Genomic DNA, 12,896 nt, shown 5'->3' with positions numbered 1-12,896 from the left:
AGAGAAATTTTAAGACATCTCCTGCCTTCAGAGTCTTGGAAGCATAGGAGCAGTGATGAATCCTCTGAGACAACTACAGTGGACATTTATGAATAGTGCTTTATATCCTTTGAAGGATGAGCTGATGTGATGCTTTCACATCAAAATAATTCTTTTCCGATATGTAGATGTGGAAGACAAAGCTGAGACTTTCCGAACTCTACTCTGCTAGTCAGTAGCATAGCTGGAACATGATCCCAATGTTCTTGTGCTGCTGCTCTGCCAAAGAAGCAACATATGGGAACCTCTTATATTTTCCAATGTAACATTTTTTTGTGATGTATATATCTTCAAAAAAATACAATTTACAAAAACGATGAGGTGGGGCGGTGGGGAGTGGGTTATATGGGAACCTCTTATGTTTGTTTTTTTAATGTTTTTTATGTAATATTCCTTGTGATCTATTAACTTTAATTAAAAAATAACAGAAAAAAAAGAAGCAATGTAGCATGTGGTCATTTCAGTGAGATTAAAATCTCATCAAACTTTTACAAGATTTCTGAGAAGTGGGATTTTCTGGCTGGAAAGATCAAAGCTGGTTTCTTGGAGTGGGATAACATTGGGACTGGATTCTTTTTTTTTTTTTTTCCTAAATTTATTTTTTTTATTATTGATTCTGTAAAAATATTACATTAAAAAAATATATATGAGGACCCATTCAACCCCACCACCCCCACCCCACCACTCCCCCCCCCCAGTAACACTCATTCCCATCATCATGACACATCCATTGCATTTGGTAAGTACATCTCTGGGCACCTCTGCACCTCGTGGTCAATGGTCCACATCATGGCCCATACTCTCCCCCATTCCATCCAGTGGGCCCTGTGAGGATTTACAATGTCCAGTGATTGCCCCTGAAGCACCATCCAGGGCAGCTCCAACTCCCAAAGACGCCTCCACAATTCGTCTCTTCCTACCATTCCCCATACCCATTAGCCACCATGTCCACTTTTCCCACTCCAATGCCACCTTTTCTCTGTGGACATTGGATTGGTTGTGTCCATTGCATCTCTATATCAAGAGGAGGCTCAGATTCCACATGGATACTGGATGCAATCCTCCCGCTTTCAGTTGTAGGCACTCTAGGCTCCATGGTGCGGTGGTTGTCCTTCTTCAACTCCATCTTAGCTGAGTGAGATGAGTCCATCTCAGATGGAATCTCTCTTCATAAGACTTTCATGCTACTGTGCTGGAGTTGTAGTTGGTGTTGGGGTTTAAGATATATTTAGGGGATCTGAATCTCTGGACTGACAATGTGATAGCCAGGCCCTGAGCCTCAACAGACTCCAGCACCTACAATCTGATTTATTGGGACTGGATTCTTAAGTGCTTCCTAACTGTGGACTGCAGTGTCTAACGCATGACTTCAACTCATTGTGATGACGTTCTCTTGTTGAAGAGCTTCCCCAAGGCAACCTTCATATCCCGGTTTCTTAGACTATAGATGAAAGGATTTAGCATAGGGGTCACTGCCACATACATCACAGTTATCACTGCATCCTTCAGGCTGTAACTGGTAAGAGGGTGGCAATAGATGCCCATCACTGTCCCATAATACAAAGAAACAACAGTAAGGTGGGAGCCACAGGTGGAAAAAGCTTTGAGCATACCCTTGGTGGATGGAACCCGTAAGACAGTGGAGAAGATGTGAACATAGGATAGAATGATGCATATTAAAGGCACAGAGAAAACACTGACTCCTAGGTACATCATCTTCACATTAAAGTGGATATCAGAGCAGGACAATTTGAGCAAAGATGTACCATCACAGTAGAAATTCATCACTTTTTGGTTACTGCAGAAAGACACCCTGGCTGTGAGCAGAGTCTGGGTGAGGGCATTGGCATTTGCAATGACCCAAGACCCAACAACAAGAAGGAAACAAGATCTCGGGTTCATAACTGTTGTGTAACGAAGAGGGCGGCTGATGGCCACAGCACGATCATATGCCATCACAGCTAAGATATAGCTGTCAGTGTTACCCAAGGCAAGCATGAAATACATCTGTGTTATGCATCCCCCAAAGGAAATGACTTTGTTGCCAAAGAGATGATTTGTGAGCGTCTTAGGGATGGTTACAGATGAGAAAAAGATGTCAACCAAGGAGAGGTTGGCAAGGAAAAAATACATGGGGTTATGAAGGCGAACATCAGAGTGAATGGCCCAGATGATGAGCAGGTTTCCAATCAGTGTGATGGGGTAGATGAACAGGAAGAGGACAAAGAAGAAATCTTCCTGTGCCTGCTGACTGCTAAATCCCAGGAGGATGAAATACAGGATAGAGGACTGGTTTTCTTTCTTCATGGCTCCTTCAGCATGAAAAGGGAGGAGAAGCCAGAATTCTTAGTGAAGTTTTTTCTGTGATGAAATTAGTTATCTACCACTCTTACTCTAGTGATTAGCTTTCGCTCTCCAAGGGATTACTAAATCTAGACAGAGACAGCATATGGGGGAAAAAATTCTTTGGTTTGTGGGAGCAAATGTTAGTCCCTGCTGGATATTTCTGTGTAGAAAATTAGCAATCTGTATATCAGAAGTTCCCATTATCAGTTACTCCAGTCCCTCAACCAAAAAACACCTATATTTTAATCACTTAAAAAATAATTAACCTTTCATATTCTTGTGTTGGTCACTTTCTTAGGCTCCTGGAATGGTAAACATGTGATAATACCTGTTAATTCAGCCATTTATTCACCCTATAAAACATATTCTCAACTCTTAAGTACCTTAAAACTTAATGGAGGAGACAGAATCACACACTAATCTTATATCTGATAAAGAAAAGACAGCATCGGCATCCTTTGACCAATCACTCCTGTGCAAAGCATATGTCAGTAGAGGGATCGGTCAGCACCATTAGGAATTGTTCCCCTGACCAAACTCAGGTTGAACCAGAGTCCAGTAGGTAACAGGTGTCTACACTGGCATTGGGAGGTTGTAAATCATAAGAACCATTGAGTTTATTTAGGTCCCAGTGAAACCAGGTCAATGAATATCCTCCCCATGTGTCCTGTGTTCAAAGCAGACTTTCCATTTATTTCTTTTCCAAACCATAATAGCTATGTCTTTCTCTTTGATGTGTATTTTCTCTTTGATTATTTCTTTTGGTGAATCATCTAACTCCATAGTGGTTTTCTCTGTATTTTGCAATCGACTCTCAGGTCTGTGCCTTTAGGCTTGACCTGTGATTCCCATATTTCCAAGTTCTGTTGTCCTGCCGATATATCTGATGAAACGTCTTACTCTGAATCTTCAGACTAAGTAAGTTTTCCTGGGGAGGATATCTATGTATTGTTTATTTTTACCACTTTTGGGACATTTTTCATTGTATGCACCAAGGAGGTTTAAAATTAATTAATTTTAATAAAAGAATTTATAGTTGTACAGACGAATCATGAAGATAATACAGAGTGCACAAAGAGACTAGCTCTCATTATTCATGAGTTGAGTCCAAGTGCACTTCATGAGTTCCTCAAATGAGGGATGCTCACCCAGTTTATCCCTTACCTCTACATCTGATCTTGCTGATTCTCCATTTAAAGAAGATCTGTTATAATCAAACATTTCTATTTCTATCTCAGTGAGCATTTCCAATTTCTAACCAAAATATCATATTGCCCCCTAAAATACTTGACTACAGGTTTCCTCCATTTATTGTTTATTTATTTATTTTCTATCTGGTTGCATCATCGTCTTTTTGGTGTGTCACTTTGCCACACGTGGGCCTGCACCTCTCTGCTCCACACAGGTCTGGGATGCCTCTTTTTCTTTTTTAACCAGGAGGTCCCAGGAATCAGACCCAAGTCCTCCATATGCTAAATGGGAGCTCAGTTGCTTGTGCCACAGCTGCTTCCCAGGTTTCCTCCTTTTAGGACATAATGTGATCTCTGTTCATACTAATTGCGGCAGAGACGACTACTGCTCACCCAAATGCAGGTTGTTCTCTTTTCCTGAATCCTCAGCTACACTACATGTCCCAAGCGGGTGGTCACGTGGCTGATCCTACTCAATCTATTGATGAGCTCCAATTCTGGGCTTCCTTCATTCTCCCATTCCCCTTCTGCCAGCGGGATGCAATGGCAAGGAGGGTGAATTGGATGGAGGAGTCACATGGTGGAATGTGCCTGTGTGCCTCTTTCTCCATGTCCACCTATTATGACATATGCCCACCTGGGCTTTTATAAGCGACAGAAATTATTCCTTTTATTTCACTATATATCTACTTACCCTTATATATTTTATCATTTTCATTTATTTTTCAAATATTTACAAAAACACTCCTTATTTTTGTTATATAAAAATTGGAAAGGAAAATTCAAAATGGATTACATTCACAGAAGATGTGATTGAATTGTAAATAAAAAATAATCTGTACAATTACTGTGAGAATTCAGGAAGATTTGAAGATAGGCATCAATATTAAAAAATCAAAACTGTTCTTTTATCAAGAACATTAGTTCGAAAATATAATTTTAGGAAAGCTCCACATTCACAATAACATGGAAATATAAGCAATATAAAAATAATTCTAACAAAAGAGGTCCAAGATTGGTATCTGAAAGTTATAAAATTTTATTAAAGATTAGAAAAAATATGTATAGAAAAGGGAGAGAGGCAATGATAATGGAGAGAAAGTCTCAATGTGAAAATGTCAATACTTTGCTTAACCAATCAATGAATTTGATGCAATTGCAATCAATACCACAGATGTCTTTTAAATATGGAACTTAACAAACTGAAACTAAAAGTCATGTAGGAGAATAGAGCCAAGAGAGCGAAAACAATCTGAGGAAAAAGAATGATGAGGGCAGAATTGCCCTGTCAGGTATCGAAGTATTTTGCTAGGGCTTTAGCTTTGATCCACAAACAGTGGAGTAGAACTGGACTGAGGACTGACAAATGACTGTGTGCACACTGGAGAGCCCAACGCTGACCAAGGATATATTTGCACTTAGTATATGGTATGCTTTGGTGTTTAAATATGCAAAGAAAGGATGGATTGATTAGTCAATTGGGTATCCAGGCTTAATAAACATAGAATATAATGTCTAAGAGATCAATTGTGAAAAGAAAAAACTAAAAATTTTAGAGGAAAACAAGTTTACAGTGTCAGGAGAGATATTGGTTTCTTAACCCTGACACAAATGCAGAAATTCTAAAAGAAATTACTGTAAAATTTGAACAACTTAAAATTAAAAACGTTTTTGTGAGAAAAATACTGCAAAGAGTGGATAAAGACCAGGCATGGACTGCAAGAAGATTTTGCTGCACATACAAATGCTAAGAATTTATATACAGAATACATGAGAGTCTTACACAATAATAAGGAAAAGATCAGAAACCCGCTAGGGAAAAATGAGCAAAGACTTGAAAGGGCAATGAAAAGGAGAAACTGGTATTACCAATAAACAAAAGAAGAGATGTTCAACCTCTTTAGAAATGAGAGAAACGCAAATTATAACAAATTCAGTTTCATAATCTTCACCTTGGAACAAATGCAAATTCTGAGAATTTCCAGCATTAGGAAGTGGAAAAAGGTATGTTCTACTATGGGGCTTTCAAGTTAGTATAATCACTTTGAAACAAGTAGGCAAACTCTCATAAACCTGAAAATTTCATACATCTTTGACCCAGCAATTTTTACTTCTAGAAGAGACCTTACAGAAACTCTAGCACAGGTGGTCAGGAAGATATTCACAAGGATGTCTACTGTCATAGAGAATGCTTACAAATAGTCTAACAAATGAGAAAATGAAGAAAATTGGGTCATTTTCTTATTTATGAATTCTGGACAGGGTTAAATGAATGAATTTACATGGATAAATGAAAAAGATAAGGAGATGGGAATAAAACAAGGCTGGAAGATAAATATCGTATCCCATAATATACTTGAATATTAACATTTAAAATAATACACACAAATGCAGTACAGTATAAATCTTGAAGGGAGAATACTACTCCCATCAGATTGGAAGAAAGAGAGTTTCCACTGTGTCTTTAGTATTTATTTAAAAAGATACAGAAAGGGACTCAGAGAAGAGGGGTTTCTGAGCACAGGGACTTGGGATGGAGAGCCACAGTGCCCATGGCAGGGGTCGTCATGGGCAGGGATGATTTCTCCTGAGACTCTGGGGAAAAGGTAAAAGAAACTTAAGCCACCAGGAGGAGAAGAACAAGGGGGAAGAGCCACATGATGCTGCAGACAGCGTGAGAGCCTTGAGTTCACTGGACGGAAGCCAGAATCTCAGGTGATGCTCAGCCTCTCAAATTCTCCTTCCTGGAAAGCATTTATGTTCTGTTACCCCCTCCATGAGTGTGATGGTGCCAAGGAAAGTTTTACAGGAACAAAAGAAGCCAACTATTTCCCCTTGGCATGTGGGGACAGCATGCAAGGCCAAAGAGCTGACTCGGAGTGTTTTGAGATCTCCCTGATAGTTCAAAGAAATACCATTTCTTCTCAAGTGCCTGCCAACAGGTACCATTAAATGTGGAGATGAAGGTGGCTTTCTAGCTCCTATCAAAGAGGACAAATATATACACACCCACTCTCACACACACAACCACACCCAAAGGCACACACACACAATATTACACCAGGAGATCGAACTTAGTACTGAAAAACCCAAACCAGAACCACCCCTCCCTGATCTTCTTTTCATAAAAAAAGACCAAGGAGAAGAATTGTCAGATAAGATCTAAAGCCGTGCTTTCGGTGTCCCTTAGTTCATTATTTTGGTGCCTGTTGCTTGATTGTGTAAACAGGAAGGAAATCTGGATGGTCTGACAACAGAGGGGACAAAAGAAGGAGACTGTTTCTCTTAACCTCTTTCTGTTTATCCCCATGTCTCCCAGATTTGACTACTTGGGTTCTGGCGTTTTGCTAAGATTTCAGTCCTGGCCTTGACATTACTTTTATCGGTTACTTTAACCAATTCATTCCACTTTTTTTTCCCCCAGCTGATAAAAGAACATAAGAGTTCTACTTACCTCCTGAGGGTTTTTCAGAATCAAAGGAGATAATTTATGTCATGAATTAGTGGCACATAGTAATGATAAGGAGTATAAGGTAAAGACTAGCTACCCCTTGATCTAGCTGCCATTAGATACATTTCTCCAATGTCCACAGTCCCCACTAGGTGAGTCTGTGCTGAGATCAAGTGAGCACAAAAATGATCATGCCCAAGGCCTTCAGTCCTCTTCCAGAAATATAGTATTTACAGCCAGCTGGTCTAGCACTTACTAGCACTACTTTTGGGGGAACAGATACTGGATAAAGGGCCAGTGGTTGGCCTGGTGAGCTGATCCCTGGTCTTTTCTTCTTGATGTGGGGGAAACAAGACCAGGATGGTTGGAAATGATGAGTCTGAGATTCCCAATAGTGGAGAAGAAAGGACAGGCCAGGCTCTGGTGCTGCAGCAGTGCTGGGACTTGAAGAAGAGGCGTCCATATTCCTCCCTAAGGAAGCAAGGCAGCAGAGCAAAGAGCTATTTAGAAATATGCAGTCTCCCAGAACACAAGTCCCCCAGGTCTTCCTTCAGGCCAAGTCCCAGTAATTGTTAGGACTCTTTCACATTCTCCAGACATTCCCTCAGGTAACCCAGTGCCAGTGTCTGTCAGGGGTAATTATTTCCAGAGTTTATTTTCTCCAGAGCAAGGACTGGTGAGAGAGTTTCCACGAGAGTGTGTCCCTCAGGGCTATACTCTGGAATAGCCTTTCTAGGATCTTTGTTGGAATGCAGTCCCTCTTTGTCCAGCACAAACTTGGGACCTCCTCTCTAGAACTACGGGCACTAGGTTACCGTTGGTCTCCTGGCCTTCCTTCCTGCCCATGCTGGAAACTATTTCTTGTAAAATGTGGCAAAAAAAAAAAAAGTTTTTGATTTTTTACTCTAGGATCTGACCTGAGGAGGGTTAGGGTAGGAGTTATATTTTCTTTTATTTAGGGTGTTCATTGTAGATCTCATGAATTTTTAGATTTTTTAGAGTTAGAAAGGCTCTAGATGTTATGGGCCACTTCTTGTGTGTATCAGTTTTATAACAACCTACAATAATGGTCATTAACTTAAAATTTAGTACCGTTTATGGTAGAGAGGTTCTGTAGAGGACCATAGTGAAGACTGGGCTCTGATTTGATTTGAATTATACTGATACTTAGAAATTGGATCATTATTTTATTTATTTACTCACCTGTAAAACTGGAGTAAGAACACCACCAAAAAAAAAAATTGAAAGCAGTTATAATAATAAATCTTCATAAAGGTATGATTATGCAGATCAAATGAAATAATATCTGAAAAGTTCTTAAACCAGGGCTTGGAACATAGTTTGCTTTGTTTTGAATGTCACTTAGTAATGTTAATTGTTATTTTACTTACTCCTACACTGGTCCTTTAATTGTTGGACAAGTCTCCCAAATCTTCTATGAGATTAAGGACATGGTAGATGTGGAAGCTTCTGTTAAGGTACATTTTCCTCTTGATGAGTTCCAGGTGAGGCCCAGGGCCCTGTTGCTCCCTGCCCTGTGTTCAGATCATTGTCTGGCTCCCAGAACAGCCCTGTCCAGGCATGGGAAAGATGAGACACCCCATGAAAGATATTTTCTTCCTAGTAGTTAGGTTTTGTCCTACTCATAGTTTCTTACTAATGTCATGTTTATTTATTGGATACAAATTAAGTGTAAAGATTTATGTAAGGATAAGGATGAAGGAAATGATGCTATAACTCTCAAAAATTCGCAAATATTTTCTTAATACAGTGACTACCACATTCATTAGCTTGTCAGAGGAATCTCTGAAACCTTTCTCAGTAGGAGAAAAATCTCTGAATCATGATAGAAGCTAAACATAATTGTGTGTTGACAAATTCTGGGTATGGTTAAATTCCTTCTTATTTAAAGACATTTAAAAATTAGAAATGACTGATGAACTATATTTCCATAATAAGAAAAATGTAGAATACCTTAAGTAGTTGGAAGAAAAACTTATAAGCAATTAAAAACAGAATAGAATATTTTTAGAAATATCTTTTTCCATAGTTTTAATGCATTAAAATAAGAGTCACCACATTCAGTGACAAATCTGGAAAAAATATGAAATGATCATCTTGAGAAAGAAGTAAGTTTGGATTATTCACACAGTTCCTGATCTTAAAACTTATTTCAAAGCTACAGTAATCAAAGCAGCATGATACTGGCTCAGGGACAGATGAGTGGACTCATATTGGGTGTTCAAAAATAACCCCCCATACTTATGACCATCTGAGTGTAGACAAGGGGGTAATGGAGAAACAATAGTTTCTTCAACATAAGGTGATGGGAAAATTATCTCCATTTGAAAAAACAAAAAAGAAGAGGACCCCTATCTCACACCTTATTCAAAAATCAACTCAAAATGGATCAAAGACTTCAGTATAAGTGGCAGAACTCTCAAACTCTTAGAAGGTAAATGAAAAGTCCACCCGTGTTCTCTACAAAGGTGAGTTCCTAACCCTTGTGCTTTCTAAACTGTCCCGTGCAATGCAGCCAACGTATCTCTACACCCAAGCAAGCCGTACATGGATAAAAACACGGATGAAACCTGTACCATGGATCAAATGCAAAGATTGCCTAGACAGGTCAGGGTCAGGTCCACCTAAGAAAGAAAGGTTTTATAATTTCTCCCCTAAAGCCTAATTGAAATGCCTGAGTCTTTTAATTGTTAGCCTGCTATCAATAAACTTCCCATCAAACCAGGAGAATAGTAAATGTAGAAACATTTGTTAAATTGCATTTCCTTCTCCATAAGTGTCAGTTCATGCAGTCCCTGAGCCCTGTCGTTACCTGCCCTATGTTCAGATCGTACTCCACTTCCCAGTCATGGGCAGGATTATACCACAGGATAGATACTCTGCAAATATTATCTATGGACAATGACTACAGTGTTCTTTAGCTTATCAAAGGATTTCCCCAACCCCACGTTCCCCATGGAGAAGAAACTCTGAATGGGTGAAAGGGGGGGATTTAATTGTCTGTTGGCCAATTCCAGGTCTGATTAAATCTCTTCATATTTATAGACATTTTAAAAAAAGAAAATATCTTTGAAACATATTTTCAGTGTAAGAGAATGGTATCAACACCTTAAATAACTGAATGAGAAACTTATAATTGAAAGCAATTTAAATGACAGAACAAAAAAAATTTTTTTTTAAATTACCTTTATTCCTGTTCTTAAGACATTAAAAATAAGAGACAGCAAACTCAGAGACAAACTTAGAAGACCATGTCTCTGGATCTAGCAGGCAGCAGAATGAAGAGCAGAAGAAAAGATTTCAGTTGCCATTTAGGCAGATATGGCACTTCAGAAAATAAATTAGGAAAGTGAAGGTTGGGCTTCTGCAGTCCTTCCAGAGAGATGACTAGAAGGACCAAGGTTTCAGATTATAAAGGAGAAGACAAATGTTAGAGAGAATGTGGAAATCTATCTTATGAGTAATCTTAGTTCCACAGAGAGAAACCAGAAAAGATTAACAAACAGACATTTAAGTAAACACAGAAGATCATATCATAGAGAATCAGGAATCTGAGACTGCATACCGAACCACACTTGAGAGAAAAGCTATGAAAATATCCCTTGATATACCCTACTTGGCATTTTAATAATAGGAATGAAATTGTTATGAACACAAATTTCAGTTCCAGAGAATAACAGATAACCTAAAGAAGAATTGAAATTCCCGTTGGCTTCACAGTACTTTCTACAAAAGATCAAAGGTTAGAAAACCCTGAAGAATGATCAGTGTGAAGAAGAAAATTCCACAACTCAATATTTGATCCCCAGCTAGCATTATCATGTTGTAAATTTGTTTACAAAATTAAATTAAAATACTGAAATCATTTCTTAAAAATAACATTTTATTGCAGCAAACTGAGAAATTGTGAGTAATCTAAATTTCAATCATTGAATAAGTTTAAAAAGATGATGAATTTGGAGACAGAGAAGGATTGTGCTTTTGTTTTTATGTATTTTTATTCCATCTTTGTATATTCCCAGAAAATGTTTTTTTTTTTTTGGATGTCCATAACATTATGAAAATGCTATCAATTATTATCTTTTCGGATTTCTAATTTTAAGCCTAATATTATGTACTGGCTAGATCCCAATTATCAAGGGTGATTGAATTGTTGCTGTTATACATGTTGGGGACACAGAGGATAGTCTGGAACTGCCAGGGATTCTCTGGGGGTTATTCTTAGTATTTCAACATCCAACAGCAAAGATGAACAGAAACTACAGGAAGGAAAGTCAGTAGCACTAAGGACGCCCCCAGGAATGAACGTTGTGCCACCTGGCTGGTTCTGGGATCATCATCTTTTCCCTTTTTTCCCTTAGTCTTAGTGGAACTGACTTCCTCCTATAGGTGATAATGTCTGGGTTACCTCAGGATTTTTTTCTCTCTTGCAGACTTTCAACACCTGCATGCACACTCCTTTATTAAAACTTGTTTAAAATACCAGGTACCTAAATTGTACAGATTCTCTGTTTGGGGTGACGGTTGCACAGCATTGTGGATGGAACAACAGCACCAAATCACATATTTGAATGTAGTTAAAGAGGAAATTTCAGGCTCTCTCTCTCTCTCTCTCTCTCTCTCTCTCTCTCTCTCTCTCTCTCTCCATATCTATATATATATACACACACACACACACAAACACATATATATACACACACACATCTGGAATAGAAATTTTAAAACAACATAGGACTGTACAACACAAGCAGGGAACCTAATATAAACTATGAACTATAGATAATAGTACAATTATAAAAACATTCATCATTTGAACAAAAGTTCCACACTAAGGCAAGGTGGTAATAATAGGGGAGGTGTGGCAGAACTCTGTATTTTCTGCATGATTTTCTTTAAACCTGCAAATTCTCTAACACAAAAAAAATTATACATAAAAATGTACATACTAATACTTCAGGTAACTGAACTGTTGCCTCCTGCCCTCCCACCACCCTTCACACACACCCTGGTGTTATTTCTGTTTCCTGACTGGACTCTATCAGATTCTTTTCCAGACTTAATCCATAACACGGCATTGACCCATGAAGTAAATTAAAGTGTTAAAAATTACTTCGGGAGGCTGTGTTAGGCAGAATCAAAGGAAGATAGCCAAGACAAATGATGACTGATATAACTTACAGTGTGTTTGAAGCGACAAGCACACAGATTCTCACAGTTGTAGGAAGTACAGTAGAGGAGGTCAACTCCCGCTTTCTAAATCTAAGTTACAGAGGAATTGTGTGTGAGTGATTCAGAAGTTAAGTGGAACTGATGTGGCTCAAGTGGTTGAGCAACTGCTTCCCAGATGAGAGGTCCCGGGTTTGATCAAACAAACAAAACAAAACAACAGGCAAACAAAGGGAAAAACAGCCCAGCAGAGCAATGTGGCTCTGGTTGTGCACCGGCTTCCTGTGTGCAAGGTCCCTGGTTCAATCCCCAGCCCTGTTACCTCAGAAAAGAAAAAAGTATGGAGTTTGTCTAAGCTACATTTCATCAGATCTTCCGTTTTACTATCCTATAGGGCACTTATTATTTCACTACTGGAAATATACGATTTGGTTTTCTTGAGCCCACACAACAGCAAAATTAATCTTCAATACACATTGTTTTTTCTCCCCTCCCCAACCCTGCTGTTTACTATCTCTGCCCATTCACTGTGTCATCTTCTGTGTCTGTTTGTTTTTGTCTTCTCTCATTTTCTCCTCTAGGCGTCACTGGGACTGGATCCCGGGGAACTCTAGTGTGGGAAAGAGGTTCCCCGTGGCTTGCACACCTCAGTTCCTGGTTTCTCCTGTGTCTCGCCTTGACTC

General features: G+C 38.9%; 1 protein-coding gene across 1 annotated transcript; it reads right to left on the bottom strand.

Annotated features, from left to right (window-relative positions):
* Nucleotides 1-1,413: 1,413 nt before the first annotated feature.
* LOC101426586 (olfactory receptor 1A1-like) lies at nucleotides 1,414-2,346 on the bottom strand. The gene has a single exon (XM_004463580.1). The coding sequence runs from the start codon at nucleotides 2,344-2,346 to the stop codon at nucleotides 1,414-1,416; it is 933 nt and encodes a 310-aa protein (XP_004463637.1).
* Nucleotides 2,347-12,896: the final 10,550 nt, after the last annotated feature.

This window comes from Dasypus novemcinctus, chromosome 21, assembly GCF_030445035.2.
Source record: "Dasypus novemcinctus isolate mDasNov1 chromosome 21, mDasNov1.1.hap2, whole genome shotgun sequence".
NCBI lineage: Eukaryota > Metazoa > Chordata > Mammalia > Cingulata > Dasypodidae > Dasypus > Dasypus novemcinctus.
Note: the sequence above shows the minus strand (reverse complement) of the source record. Positions and strands in the feature narration are given on the sequence as shown.

Bases quoted from the DNA above. Each gene is read 5' to 3' on its own strand.
- LOC101426586 (XM_004463580.1), bottom strand. From the start codon at position 2,346: ATGAAGAAAGAAAACCAGTCCTCTATCCTGTATTTCATCCTCCTGGGA.